The 15,452-nt window shown below is 37.0% G+C and overlaps 2 protein-coding genes across 4 annotated transcripts in view; both read left to right on the top strand.

Moving 5' to 3' along the window:
• Window positions 1-1,315: 1,315 nt before the first annotated feature.
• On the top strand, window positions 1,316-9,072 carry il34 (interleukin 34). 3 transcript variants are annotated; one of them, XM_079825400.1, is made up of 7 exons: window positions 1,316-1,662; window positions 3,144-3,253; window positions 4,620-4,726; window positions 5,294-5,371; window positions 6,826-7,026; window positions 7,315-7,477; window positions 8,222-9,072. In XM_079825400.1, exons 2-7 carry the CDS (start codon window positions 3,214-3,216, stop codon window positions 8,263-8,265), a joined length of 633 nt encoding a protein of 210 aa, XP_079681526.1. In that variant the 5' UTR covers window positions 1,316-1,662; window positions 3,144-3,213; the 3' UTR covers window positions 8,266-9,072. The 3 variants fall into 3 exon arrangements, with proteins under 3 accessions (XP_079681526.1, XP_079681527.1, XP_079681528.1); XM_079825401.1 differs by having other exon boundaries at window positions 1,316-1,786; window positions 8,222-9,059; XM_079825402.1 differs by having other exon boundaries at window positions 1,368-1,662; window positions 3,177-3,253; window positions 8,222-9,059.
• A 943-nt stretch (window positions 9,073-10,015) lies between these two features.
• The window catches only part of lonp2 (lon peptidase 2, peroxisomal), a 30,297-nt gene continuing 24,860 nt past the window's right edge, over window positions 10,016-15,452 (top strand). The window contains exons 1-4 of the mRNA XM_079825192.1: window positions 10,016-10,375; window positions 12,366-12,600; window positions 15,062-15,193; window positions 15,318-15,440. Coding sequence (XP_079681318.1) covers window positions 10,143-10,375; window positions 12,366-12,600; window positions 15,062-15,193; window positions 15,318-15,440 — 723 coding nt within the window. The 5' untranslated portion in view covers window positions 10,016-10,142. The remainder of the gene's footprint in view (window positions 10,376-12,365; window positions 12,601-15,061; window positions 15,194-15,317; window positions 15,441-15,452) is intronic.

Genomic DNA, 15,452 nt, shown 5'->3' with positions numbered 1-15,452 from the left:
GGCCTGGTGGTTGGACAACTCTCAAAATGTTGTGAATACACCCTCAAGAATGTCGGGGACTAGGAAGATTCTCTTGGGGTCTGTGAAGATGGGGCCTACCTATAAAAGCAGTCTTGGGCTCTGTGAAGGCACTAGTAAAGAATTAAAGAAAAGAAAAAAAAACATAATTTCAGGTAAAAAAAAAGTAGGTTGAGATATTGTGGAGGGTGTTTATAACCTGGTGCTTTTTAGAGGCACATTTGGAAGTGTTCTTTCACTCTTTTTCCTTTGGGGGTTTCCATATTGATGTGATGTAATCTGGGTTGACAGATGGTGTTTTGGCTACTTTTTTTTAAGGGTTGGGTGGGGGACTCGGAATGTCCCTCTCATTGGGTCTTGGGCGGCTTTGGCCTTTGTTAGGACAGCAAAGATGGCTCTATCGACAAGTGATTATGCCCCTAAAGAAAGATTATAGGTACTACAAAACAAGGGGGCCATTGTGGCAATTGACAAAGCAAACATACGACAAAGCAAAGTGTGTTTTGAGCGTTGGTTGCCCATATGCCCATTGTCCATTGTGTTGCGAGACGAGGCGCTTCAGAGTCCGAAAAAGACGTTTTGTCATGAAATTCCTAAAAGTGTACAACCGTGCCAAGCCTGCCACCACAGAACCACAGTAAATGTAGGGAATAAATTAGTAATGTGCGTGGGTGAATGAGGTTTACAGGGAGATTGGGCAAAAAAGACACTCTTCAACTAATGCTTGACTGCTTATTCTTGACTTGTGTACCAAAGGTGTTGTTGGCTGATTAGTTTTGCAATATTCTAGTGGACCAATATTTGTCTGGTGTCAATTTTGTGGTCATTTTTACTCTTTTATATAAGTAAACTTCAGAGGTTGAGTGCAGTAGGCTATGTGCACCTTCAGGTGTCAAAAAATGTGTTTTGCCACTACACATACCAACGGATTTGTCTTGTCCAGTTACATTAACTAAATGAAATAATTTTATATTTTGTCCCAGTACGGTCAGTATGTTTCAATCCATGTTCCGTGCGATCGAGCAGTATGTTTATGGTTGCCTCCTCAGGACGATATCTGTTCGTGAGCGTACAAATTTAGACTTTTGTGGTTACTTAAAATTACTCGTATGAAAAAGAAGGGAAAAAAACCTTTTAAGACCCTTAATATTTCAGACTTTAATTAGGGGGGTCACACTTCCCCACAATTCACACCATGTCTGAGTGTTCGAACAAAGGCAGCCATAAGGTTTCTTCACGTTAGTTCACGAAGGCTACCTTTTTTGGTTACATCCAGCCAATGATGAGTTAAGTTTGTAGACCCAAAAGTGAAAGTAACAGTCATCGACTGTCTCTTTTTTACTCGGCGTGCTCTTCTCGTGGTACTTTCGCGCAGAGAAGGCTGTAGGCGGGTGTGTGTGTGTGTGTGTGTGTGTATATATAGGCTAGCGACTTAACATAAAGACGTGACATAAAGAAAAGGGAGTTTCCGAGTCATTTGGGTGGACGTTGGATTGAAAAAGGGGCGAATGTACTATCTGGGTCAGTATTCTGCACGCCTGGAAGTGTCAGCGGTCATACCTAGAGGGATATAAGCAAACACTTGATTGAAAGTGCACTGCAGACGGCTTCCCTGTGAGACAGCCTGGGTCATCGAATCGAAAGGTTTGTGGCTTGTTTGTATTCGTTGTGCTGTTGAATTGTGCTGCGTGTTAATGCGTCTTATGTGGGAATTAAGCCCAACAAGGCGTAGGCTAAACCAAGATCCAACGATGTCCACGGATTACAGGTGAATTTACAAGATGTTCTTACAGCAACTTTTGATCGATACATAAATACTTTTATGATGTCAAATCGATGGCACGCATGTGAATACAAAGATTATAATGTATGTTTATTATTTAACTGGAATTGCATTCATGATACTTTCTTTCTCACTGTATTAGCCTATATATGCATTTTATCATAGCCTACATTAAAAATAATTATGAACCTCTGTTATAAGTAATTCATTGCGAAGAAAATTCCAGAATTAGTCATATTCTTTTTATGTAAGCATCATATAAATGTATTTACTTGATTGCCATAATTTACTCAAATTATCTAAAGCTGAATGGGGATGGATGTATTAATCAGAATTTGAGTCACACTGTTCAGAATTCTATTCAAACTAAACATTCATTTATTTATGTCCTTGCATGTCTTTAAGTATTTTTATTATGCTGTTGTATAAACAAAATAAAATAAAATAAACAGCATGACCTACATCTTGAAATTAAAATGTGTGCTGTAAAAAATAATAATAATGTGAATTAATGAGTTTATTCAATTACTGCAAATACATTGCTTAAAAATAGCATCGCCAGTATTTCAAGAAGTTTATTCTAAAGGCATTACCAGAATATTGGCCCTATTTGGCAAATGATGTGCACAAATGGTAAAATAGCTGGCTTTAAATAAGCAGCACTATTTGGAAAACTAGTATGAAATGTTTCTCCAATGTCTTTTTCTCAAAAGATTTAGTCAAAATCTGCTTTAGAATAGGAGAATCAAACAGATCTTGCAGAGAAAATGGATTGCGAAATAGATAAATATGTTAAAATAGTCATTAAAACATTATGTCAGATAAAAGTCATTTCTGATAAAGCTACAAAAAATGTTGATTAAAAATCTACATTCTACTCCACATGTTCATCACATGGATATGAGTCAGAAACTTGCTGTCATGTCAAGACGTTCTAAAATTCCCATCAGGATTACAAGGAATTTTCATTTTTCCTCTCGAAAGAAGCAAAAAGAGACAACATCTGGATTTGTTTTACACAGCTGCACAGGCTGTGTAGAAGAAAAACAGTGGAACATTATGATCGAGCTCCAGCCCTTCAGATGAGAAGTGATCCCCTTTCCTGCTTCACTTTGATTTTTTACAACTTTTTTGGCCATTAAAATCCGATTTGTGCCAGATCAGTCTTTTTGGATATTTAAATATTTTACCATCCAGAAGGAGAGTAAATGAATTCAGATGTGTCATCCCTGGTTCTCTTTGTCCAACATAAATTTAGAAGTGCACACAAAGTCACGCAGCGGCATTCAATCTAGTGTGATATTTGTTCTGACTGTATTCTGTCTTTTTTTTTTTTAAATAGACCAAGCTGACATAAGATTTTTCTGGAATCCAGATCCATAATACAGCGCAGGCGGAGAATAATCAGAACCATGATCCAGTTTGAATGCCGGCTCCTCAGGGGGCTGCTGGGTAAGTAAAGTCCGGTAATTACGCAATTTAAATTGTATAATGCTAGGTACACAAAAGGACCTTTGAAGATCTTCAGTTGTGTGGGAAATTTGTATGTGACAGTACTAGACATAACTATTTCAGCAGTGGGACTGCAGAAACGTTTAAAGTGATTGATTACTTCCTCAGCTAACCGGAGAGAGACTCTTGTGCATGTACGGAAAAAGGACAAACACCACTTAAATGTCCAAATGAGAAGAATTTCTCTGACTGATAATGTGAGCTAGCTTAGGCAACAGTTTGCTAAGAATGAGTGTGTGGTTTTAACATCTGCATACAGGGTCACTTGTTTCTTCTGAAATGAGTGGCTAGATGAATATATGCTTGAAGAGAGCTACTGCATATTGCGCTGCCACTGAAGGACTGACGTGACTGTTAATGTCACCACATCCTGTGTTCAGGAGAGAGAAAGAGAGAGAGATCCGAGACAGACAGATGCATAAGGTAAAAGAGAGGGCAAGGAGGGGGATACCAGGCCAAAAAAGCCAGAATAACTTTGACGGGAGATGGGGGTTGAGTGGTCGGACACCAGTAAATAGCCCAGGTTCTGCGGCATAACAAATTCCGCTGGCCCTCGGAAGTCTGTTTCATGGCTCGGAGACTTTGCTGACTGTCAGTCTCTGGGTAACTGCCCTATAGTGCAGCTCAACCACAGAGGCCAACCGCACTGTGATCCACAGCAAAGTGACAGATGAATGCCGGTGCCCTGTCTTTAAGCCCAGGGCTAGCCAGTCAGAATCACTTATCTTTAACAATAAAAGCTCCAAAATAGATACAGGATCAGCCTCACAGTTCCTCTGCTTGAGTTTGACTTTATCTTCTTGAAAAAGCTCCCATGCGATCATCTCATGCATATTATGCTTTTGTGGATTGCTGAAGCTCTTCTGTTGTGGCATTATGGCTTGCTTTTTATGCAGCAGCACCTTTTTCCTTGTAAGTCGGGCTGTGGTTTGAGGTTTGCGACCTGTGATAGTTCCTGCCTTTGTCAATTTATTTATGCAACTATATGCGTCATTGCCTTCAAAGAGACTTCGCACCGGTGTCTAGGTGACATACTGCACAAAAGGCAGCAAAAGATGAAGTAAAAAGTGATCAATCAATTGAAACATATATACTTTAAAACATAAATGTATCATGAAGATTTGCATTGATAGACATAAAGTTACAGGCATTTTAATTACAGATCAACGCGATGAAGCTGAATGTGCTTTAGCTGCATGTTTTGATGTAAAGTTTAAGGACAAAACTGCAGCCATTGCATTATGTTTTCATGATAGGCAATGGCATTATGTTAAAAGCCATTCTTTTTCTTCTTCTGTCCCTCTAGGTTTTATTTGTCTTTTACCAATGTGCATGAGTGCAGAACCAGATCTCTGTGGCCCTCTGAGAACAGTACGGGACAGCCTAAACTCAACCCTAAGGAGACGTTTTATGGTACATAGATGCACAATACTTAAATTATAGTGTTATATTCGGAACAATTATGGAAAGATGATACTGAGAACAGACATAAAAAGAAGAAAATATGTGACCCTGGACCACAAAACCAGTCATAAGTCGTACGGGTATATTTGTGGCAATAGCCAACAATACATTGTACGGGTCAAAATTATCCATTTTTCTTTTATGCCCAAAATCATTAGGATATTAAGTAAAGGTCATGTTCCATGAAGATATTTAGTAAATGTTCTACCGTATATCAAAAATGTATTATTAGTAGTAATATGCATTCCTAAGGACTTCATTTGGACAACTTTAAAGGTGATTTTCTCAATATTTAGATTTTTTTTTGTCCTATCCTAACAAACCATACATCAATGTAAAGCTCATTTATTCAGATGATGTATAAATCTCAATTTCAAAAAATGTACCCTTATGACTGGTTTTGTGGTCCGGGGGTCACATTTGCAACTTGCATAAAGTGAATGTTGTATAAATGTCTAGGCAGAATGAATGACATGCCAATAAAAGGTTTTACATTTATTTATTTATTTATTACAGAAAATGAACTTTCCTATTAACTATACTATTCAAGTTCATTATGAGGAGGTGTTCAGACTACGTAACATCAGCAGACTGGTAAGTCTTTATCCCTCCTCTGACTCACTTTCCATCATGGCTTAAAGCCACACGCTTCCCACACCAATTAGCGCATGTTCCTGTTTGCTGCCTATCACCAGAGGTTTAATACTCATGACTTACACAAAGGGTCAGATTGGAGTCACAGTTTTAGGGTTTCTGAGGGCTTTGAAGGCCAGTGACTCAGCATTTGAAAATAATATACAGGGGTGAATCACAAAGAAACAATGCATAACTCTAAATTATTGTATTATAGTAGAATATAAAAATATTTGTTTACTGTTACATTTTTTAACACAAGCAGAAACCAAAACATGCATAAGCCACTGTGCCTAAATATTTTACAATTTAAATAAGATATATATTTTAACATTACAATAATGATACATTTCAAATTCAATTTTGTCAGAATTAAATATAAAATAACATTAAATTAAGAAACCGCCTATGGTAGAAGAATAGATATTTTAAGCAGTATATATGTGATGGAAATACTTTTTTTCTTTACATTTTATTTAACAATCAAGACTTTTATTGAATGTTAAATGGTCTGCAGGGTAGTTTTCTTAAAGCTACAATGTGTGATATTTTCCCCCATCTAGCGGTTAAAAGGTATATGACCATCCAGTGAATATTAGTTTCTCTTCCTATCAATTCCGATTTCGTTTTAACTCCTACGGTGGCCGATTTAGTCCAAGATTAACATGGCGTCCAGTTCGACCTCGTCCACATTCGACACGGTGCTATCGAGTGTTAAAACGCGAAAGGCGAAGCTTGAATTTACGGGTATGTCCCTCTTTGGCTAATGTACTTTCAAGATGGAGGGGCAACATGGCGACCCGCATTCGAACCCCTTACCCGTATGTATTTTCAATGGCATATTATAAACTTATGAGAATACTTTATTACTTGAAAGAAGTAAATATACATTAATGAGCAAATATATTTTTGAAAGAACTAAGTGTTTTTAGCTAAGAATAAACTAAAAAAGTTACACAGTGTAGCTTTAAGTGTTATAAGTTGTTCTTATAAAAAGAGAGAAATACAAAAGATTTGGAGAATAATTAAATAATTTAATTTCCAGAACTGAGAGCTATCTGGTATCTGGTAATCATTTTGTAACCATATTAATAATAATGTTCCTGTTTTATTGTAGAAATAATCTTGGACTTTGTATGTTTTTTTTCTTGTATAAAGTGAAAAATATATTAGAACATATATTATATTCTAAATAGTTACAATTGTAAAAATTGGTGTGTAACTTGAGACCATAATTTCTGAACTTTGACCTGACCTGGCATAAACCCTTTGAAAACCCTTAAAACAAATTTTTTTTTCAACACTCTGACACAAAGAATACATGCCTGTAAATAACAACCATTCTAATATAACTGAACAATTCCCTCATTATAGCTGTGTCTTATCTTGTTCATCTCTCACTCTCTGTTCTCTAGAATACGAGTAATGAAGATGAACCAGTGCAGAAGAGAGATCTACAGGATGTGTGGCTTTTGGTTAGTCGGCAGGGTATAAAGAGGGTTTTAAGGGTGCTGCCAGAGAGACATCCTACACGGCGTAAATACCTCTCCTATCTGGAGAATCTCTTCAGAGGTTTTGAGGCGCTTTTCAACGAGAGGAATCCCAGAGATGAAGAGGTTAGAACAACGATGTAATTTCTGCTTTCTCAACAGCATCACGTTATAAATCCTTCTGGCTGTCACTGCCAATTTTTTTTCCTGCTTTTTGAATACAAGCATTAGTTTTAATGAAAATTTTTTTTTTTATTAAATAAAATCTTGTTTTATTGTTTTCTTAAAACTGAACTTTTGACCTTTTGAATCTGTCCAATCTGTTTCTAATGTTATTTATGCAAGCGATATTTCTAGGATTTAACTTCATCATAATGTAAAAATGTGTGTGTCTTTGTACCCGTCTCAAAAAAGAGAGATCGTCCAGAGAGCATACAAAACATCTTTGATCGATTGGAAGACCCATATTACCAGGGATGGAAGTCTGTTACACCCAAGTCAATACTGGATAACAGTTATCGGACCATGCATTGCCTGTTCAAAGAGTGCTTCTCAAAAGAGGATGACAATTATGATTGTAAGTGAATGGAACTTGCCTTTTTTTTTTTTAGATTTGCAGGACTGTAGAATATTGATCTGCTAAACATTGACTGGTTAAAAGACCATTGAATCATTTCAACAAACACTACTTTTTTTGGTGGAAATTTTTATTTTTTGGGGGAATGATGGTACTGACTTACTCATTGGAGTTTTGAGGGTTTGAGGCAAGACAGCTGAGGTCCATCTAATGATTGCTACCACTTGGAATGGTTTGGGGAATTTTGGAGTCCAACCGCAAGAAGGGTTCTTCCACCAGTCCACCAAATTTTTGTTGATAACCTTACGCAACCCTAAAATGTATGCACACAGTAGCAAAAAAATTGAAACTTTTGCTGTTTGTTGATGCATGTCTGTGGTCAGAAATCAGCCTTTGTGAATGAGAAAAAAATGTAGGGGATTCTAAGGGATTGAATCAACATCTTTATCCCCTCCATGATGAATGAGGCAGTGGCATGATTCAGGCTTTGAGGTTGTCTGAAGGATGTAAAGTACCTTAAGAAACCCACATGTTTTTACTAGCCTGAACATGCCTGGCCTTTGCTTTCAACCAATTCTTTGTAAAAATGATAAGCATGACCATGTACAGAGTACACCATTCTTTTGGGGAGTGGGGGCCTTTTGTTATCTTAACAATTTCATTCATGCATTCTAATGAGCAACCCTATATGCGACACCAAAATGTCATCAATTATCTGGGCTCTTTCTTTTTGTTCATTTCTAGATTGTGAAGTCCTCAACTGGAGGAAAGGGAAGAAAACCACATAGCACCAGATCTAAGCGGATCTGATCCTGTCTTCATGTTGCTGGTGTTGGTGTAAAAGGGTGTTTCCTGGTTTATGTAGTGACACGCAGCGTGCTTGTGTGCCTCTTGTCCTAGTGAAGTCACTGACTGCCTCCACCAGTGTTACCCATATGGAAAATTGCCGTCACACCACTTGGAAGACACTGTACTGACCCTGCAGCTATTGCTCTCCATCATTCAGAACATTCATACCTCCGTCCACCTGCCCGCAGACTTGCATATCGATGTGGTATTTTGCTAATAAAGGATCATGTGTGCACTGTGCATTTACTCTGTGGAGGAGAGAAGCTATGACTTTTCGCTGAAGCATTTTCTATTGGTAATCGCAAAAACAGTCTTTGTCACTGTGACTTATATTTCTGAGGAAAGTAAAAATTTCGTCCTAGATGAATGCCAAAACAGTATATTTTCATTGCCACGTTGTAAATTTTCTTGGTAAGATTTAGGTAAGACGTAGAAGAAACACGGAGCTTCTTTTGTACACATATCATTTGCATGCAAATGTTGTGCCGACTGCTGGCTTAGTCGGCTCTGTTGCTTTTACCCGTTGGCTCTTCACTTTGTGCTTTACTGCTGGTTCAATGTTGAAAGTTTGCACCAAAGTACTTCAATAAAAATTTTTTTTAAGGTGACCAAGAGGGTTTGATATCAGGTCTGCATATGTTTTATACAGAGATTTTAATCTAGGTTATTTATTTGGAATGTTCTGGTAACTGTTGTAACATGGCTTGGAAATAAATCTCCCACTATCACCCCCATGTGTTCACATGTATGTTGTTTTAAGCTATGGGTTTGGTTTCTTTACAAACACACACCCTTCACACACATACAGTACCTGATGGGTTTACAAAATGTGGGATGAATATCACAAGACACAATTTTATATGGAGGTGATGACATTTGCTAAATTAAAGCTAATTCTAAACACTGTAGACTAGGCTAACGCTAAAAGAAAACTTTTGCATTTTTATAATAATAAACTAGAAATGTTGCCTTGACAACTAACTAAAATAAAATACGTTTTAACTAACCAGAAATAAAAAGTTTAACAGAAATATTTAATAAAAAAGATTATAAAAGCTCATTCAAAATAGTAATAAATACAATAATAGTTAATAAATAATATTAAATCCTTTCCCAATGGATTATCTACCTTTTTGTGACAAAATTTAATCAATAGAATCTGTATTTCCTCTAGAAAGTAGAGCAAAAACTAGTCAATAGAATAATAGAGAATAAACTTTGTAATTTTCCAAAATTATGTTCTTTGATAAAAAAAATAAATAAAATAAAAAACAGTTGTTGAGGGGATGAATAAATTAAAATAAGAAATATGTTTTTTATATATAGTAAACATTTTTTTGAGCGTTTTGGGCATTTAGCTCATACTATTTTAGTAATCATTTTAAGTTTTCTAGCCCCCTGTGAAGTTTGCTAAGGCCCCCTAATGGTACGCCTCGTTTGGTCATTAGGCAAAGGGAGCGGCTATTGCTAAAGATTCTAACCATAGACCGTAAAAAAATATTCGAACCCACGTGAATTTTAGCTCTGCTTCAAATTTTCCAAGTTTTTTTTTGATTTTGCTAACTCGTCCCCGAAGTATAGCTAAGTAAACACACTACGAAGAGAGAGCACATAGTGTACATTTGGCCGCATTCCGCGTGGTTTCACAAAAGTAGGCGTTTCCGTTTGCACTCCAAAGATTGTTCTAGTGTACATGCCGTAGTTCCAACTTCCTATTTTCATTTGTCCCAGTTTGTCGTACGATGAAGGCGTTCCTTACACCCTAGTTGTTCACTGCAAATACAAGTTTTAAACTTGCCTATACAGCCTTTGCACAATGTCATCCAGCAGTGGTATTCAAATCCCCAGCCGGCTGCCTTTGCTGTGTACTCATGATGGAGTGCTGTTACCCGGTTCGACCATGAGAATCAGCGTCGATACAGCGAGAAACATGCAGTTAGTGAAGAGCAGACTGCTGAAGGGGACCTCGCTGAAAAGCACCATCATAGGGATTATTCCCAACACTAGAGACCCCGAGCACGACAGCGATGAGCTCCCGTCCTTGCACAGGTGGGTCTGGGCTGTCAAGACTGTCAAACCCGCTGCAGGTTCAGTGTGATGCAACTGTCATTGACTTTCGTTATGAAACTATTTGAAGGAGGACCCATGGTCATCTATTATGATTTTATAATACAATAACTTACATTTATACTGTTATAAACTTTAGTTTATAATGTGTAATTTTGATATTTTGCCAGAAACTTTATGGTCCCCGTGGTAATGTTTGTAAGGGTGATGATGACTGACATTAAGACACTATTTTAATTCTCTGAACTTTACCTTTTGGATGATTTTAGTTGAATAATGTTCAAAATCAAACATTAACCTACATGCCTGTTTACTATGTTTTTTACATGATAGAGACTAGTAGTAGCATTGTTTGTTTTCTAGAATAATCGTTTGAGGAGCAGATGGACTTTAACCTTACGAGTCTCTGCTCTGTCAGTGATCAATGGTTATGTATCAAATCATTGCGACCTATGCCTAGACAGTGTTTAATGTAAAACATGGACATATCCAGACAGATCAGCCTGGAAGTCATGCAAATGTAATAAAATGTTGAAAACATAATATATATATATATATATATATATATATATATATATATATATATATATATATATATATATATATATATATATATATATATATATATAGATGTACATACACAGGTCTGGAAAAAATAAGAGACCACTTATCATTGAGAAATCAAATTCTGAACCTACCATCTGAATGTTGCAGCAGAAATCAAGACTTTTCCAATCTTCTATTGTCAGGTGAGCCTGTGTGAATTGTAGCCTCAGTTTCTGTGCTTATCCGACAGGAGAGGCACTCGGTGTGTTCTTCTGCTGCTGTAGCTCATCTTCTTACAAAGTTCGACATGTGCTTTCAGAGATGCTCTTCTGCAGACCTCGGTTGTAACAAGTGGTTATTTGAGTTACTGTTGCCTTTCTATCAGCCCGCCGAACCAGTCTGACCATTTTCTGACCTCTGGCATCAACAAGGCATTTTGTCCACTGGATATTTTCTCTTTTTTGGTCCATTCTCTATAAACCCTAGAGATGTTTGTGCGTGAAAATCCCAGTAGATCAGCAGTTTCTGAAATACTCAGACCAGCCCATCTGGCACCAACAACCATGCCATGTTCAAAGTCACTTAAATCACCTTTCTTTCCCATTCTGATGCTCAGATTGCACTCATGACCATGCCTACATGCCTAAATGTTGGCAGTTGCTGCAATGTGATTGGCTGATTAGATATTTGCGATATAGTGATAGAACATTTATTTTGTGTTAATCGGCATGTAGGCTTAGAAAGCAGAATTTCCAAGACAGATTGTGAATCCTAAAAATGCTGTCTTAGTTGGCAGCTCACTAGGTTTTAACCAAGCCAATATTTCTCTGAACCTTGACTCCATGCAGCAGCACATGTTTGTACATTAACTCACATTTTAGCTTCTTTAATGGTAACACTTTACAATAAGGTTCATTAGTTAACATTAGTTAACTACATTAGTTAACATGAACTAATAATGAACTGCACTTCCAAAGCATTCATTTATCTTTGTTAATGTTAATTTCGACATTTACTAATGCGTTATTAAAATCTTGCTAACATTAGTTAATGCACTGTGAACTAACATGAACAAACCATGAACAGCTGGATTTATATCAACTAACGTTAACAAAGATTAACTAATGCTGAACAGAGGTGTTGTTCATGGTTAGTTCATGTTAACTAATGTTAACTAATACAACCTTGTTGTAAAGTGTTACCTCTTTAATAGATTATTTCAACGTCTAGAACCATTTTTAATGTAAACGAGAGAGAACTAGTATCGCTAAAGTTATTATTTATAATCAATAATTAAGTCAGTATGCTTCAATATGTGTGTGTGTTAGATGTCATGACTGGCGTAAACCTATATTGATATCACAAATTAGATTTGACTGAAAGCAAAACTCAATACTTAGTTTAATCTATACTTCTGTCTTCTCAGTATTGGCACAGCAGGACTGGCGGTGCAGGTCGTGGGCAGCAACTGGCCGAAACCGCACTACACACTGCTCATTACGGGCTTGTGTCGCTTTCGTGTGACCCAGCTGCTGAGAGAGAGACCCTTCCCTGTGGCAGAGGTGGAACAGCTAGACAAACTGGAGCAGTACACAGAGGGAGATCCGGCTGATGGGGAGCTGGGAGAACTATCACAGAGGTTCTATCAGGCCGCTGTACAGGTCAGCAGTGTTTGTGTGTTTGTGCTGATTCTATTAACAGTCTAGTGTTGTCACGATACTGGAATTTCTAACTTCGATACGATACCTAAAAAAGTATCGATATTCGATACCATTTTCGATACCACAGGGAAAAAACGCTGCATATACTGTCAAATAGATATTTTTAATATTATTTCTTTTTGTCCGTCTATTGGAAGTCTAGGCAATTAAAATTTTATCCTGAAGAGATAACTTTATATGATAATGTTTTTAAGCTTTTTCTCATCTAAACGTTGATCAATTGCCATTACAATTATCTCACAAATATTTGCTAACTAATTGTGTTGCAATAGCTTACATAGGCTACAGCACAAGGAAGCTTGATTTCAAATTGAATTAAAAAAGATGAGTAAACTGTAATAAAATAAACAAATTACAAACAATAGCAAAAATAAATGCAATAGAAATAGACTGCTTTATTTTCAGGTAGGTCTAACAGTATTCAGGTAAGAAACTGAATAAAAAAAACCCCCCAAAGTAATCAAATTTAAAATAACATTGGATAATCTTCATTGTAAAAAATGAAAGACAGATTAATCCATTAAAGTTACACAAGTTAATCAGTCAAGAGCATTAAGTGATCGTTTGTCTTTTTGTATTTTGAATAATAAATAACTGCTGTCCCTTTAAGACCTGACGCACGCATGGATTCCAAACACTGTTCTGTGCACATTCTTCCTGAACTGGTTACGACTGTGTTTACGTTAGTACTCACCCAGATGGGCATTGAGACACTTTTTGAGTGTATTTGACCAATAATTAGCTGGAAAAAGGAGCTAATTTTTGCACTTAAGTCAGAAGCGGCTTTATTGCGGTATGTGTGTGTGCGCTTCAGATGTGAGCGCGAAATCTGCGGTAATTAGTAGAATTAACGTGCAAGACTGGTCACACTAACACGCTGTCATTATGAAAAATCCAGCAGAACACGCGTTCGCCGTGTTCATTAACCGGACTGAATGAGAGGAGGCGTGTGCGTGTCAACTCGCTGTCGGTCAGAGGAGAGGAGAGTGCGCGGCTGGTATCGATACTGTAGAAAATGAGTATCGTATCATTTCAGATATCTCAGTATCGATACATATCGAAATATCGATATTTTTGACTACACTATAACAGTCTATAAAAATAACTTTTTCCTTGAGTCACAGGTATAATACATTTGTATAGTCTACCCAAGGCTGCATTTTTTTTTTGCATAATTATAAATCAATACAAAAAGAAATAATACATAACAATGAACACGAACATGTGGGGATACAGAGAAGGAGAAAATATAAATAAATTACAATTTACCCAAAATTTGTTCTATAATACGTGATGTTTTCAAAGCTTTTTTTATTGGAGGGGATTTTTTAAAGGCCGCATTTATTTGATCAAAAATAAACAGTAATATTGTGAAATATTATTACAATTTAAAATAACTGTTTTAAAGGGTTAGTTCACCCAAAAATGAAAATTCTGTCATTAATTACTTACCCTCATGTCGTTCAACACCCGTAAGACCTCCGTTCATCTTTGGAACACAAATGAAGATATTTTAGTTGAAATCCGATGGCTCCATTGGCACAATGTTCTTTACACTCTCAAGACCCATAAAAGGTACTCAAGACATCGTTACAAAGTCCATCTCACTACAGTGGTTCTACAATAACTTTATGAAGTGACGAGAATAGTTTTTGTGCGCAAAAAAACCTGAATAACAACTTATATAGTGATGACCGATTTCAAAACACGGCATCATGAAGCTTCGAAGCGTTATGAATCAGCGAGTCGAATCATAATTTGGATCGCGTGTCAAACCGCCAAACTGCTGAAATCGCGTGACTTTGGCGATTCAAACCGCTGAATCAACTCACTGATTCATAACGCTTCGAAGCTTCATGATGCCATGTTTTGAAATCGGTCATATCTTCATTTGTGTTCCGAAGATGAACGGAGGTCTTACAGGTGTCGAACGACATGAGGGTAAGTAATTAATGACAGAATTTTCATTTTTGAGTGAACTAACCCTTTAATGTGTTTAAAAATGTAATTTGTTCCCAGTGATGGCAAAACTGAGCATCATTACTCGGGTCTCCTTTTTTAGCAATGGTAACCAACATAAGAATTTGATAAATTGTTGATAAATTCAAAATAATGACAAATTGATGACAGCCAGTTTTCAAGTTTTCAAAAAATATGTATGCTAAAGACATGTTTAAAAAACAAAATCAAAGACATCCTTTTTTTTCATGACTAAAGAAAAGATGAATGTGATTGTGAGTTTTTTTCTCATTTGGCACCAGTCATCTATACAGTGAGTCATCATTTAAACAATGAATGAATATAAAGGCTTTATTCTTTGCCAAATGCTACAGAATGATTCATTGCATGCAGGCGTTTGATTCAGTGTATTGACAGTATCCTCTGGCCTCTCTTTGTCCAGCTGGTTGGGATGTTGGACATGTCTGTGCCTGTGGTGGCTAAACTCCGGCGTATGTTGGACAGTCTGCCTAGAGAAACCCTACCGGATGTCCTGGCCTCCATGATCCGCACTTCCAACAAAGAGAAACTGCAGGTGCAACAGTAAAAAGGGTTGTTGTGCATGGCTCTAGAATCAGTATGATTTACCTATTGTGATCATGCACCATGTTTTCCTAAACTAAATTTAATAAAAATATTTCTGAATGTGCTTTTGACAGGTGCTGGATGCAGTAGACTTGGAGGAACGGTTTAAGAAGGCCCTTCCTCTGCTCACCAGACAAATCGAGGGGCTCAAGTTGCTGCAGAAGACCCGCAAGCTCAGACCTGATGATGACAAAAGGGTAGGCCAACGT

This window comes from Gobio gobio, assembly GCF_949357685.1.
Source record: "Gobio gobio genome assembly, chromosome: 9".
In the NCBI taxonomy this organism is placed as follows: Eukaryota; Metazoa; Chordata; class Actinopteri; order Cypriniformes; family Gobionidae; genus Gobio; species Gobio gobio.
This window is presented reverse-complemented; position numbering and strand designations above follow the sequence as displayed.

What these genes read in the sequence shown, in the direction of transcription:
- il34 (XM_079825400.1), top strand. Translation starts at nt 3,214, where the DNA reads ATGATCCAGTTTGAATGCCGGCTCCTCAGGGGGCTGCTGG. An exon ending in CCCTAAGGAGACGTTTTATG is followed by an intron (nt 4,727 to 5,293) that starts GTACATAGATGC and finishes TATTTATTACAG; the next exon opens with AAAATGAACTTTCCTATTAA. An exon ending in TACGTAACATCAGCAGACTG is followed by an intron (nt 5,372 to 6,825) that starts GTAAGTCTTTAT and finishes TCTGTTCTCTAG; the next exon opens with AATACGAGTAATGAAGATGA.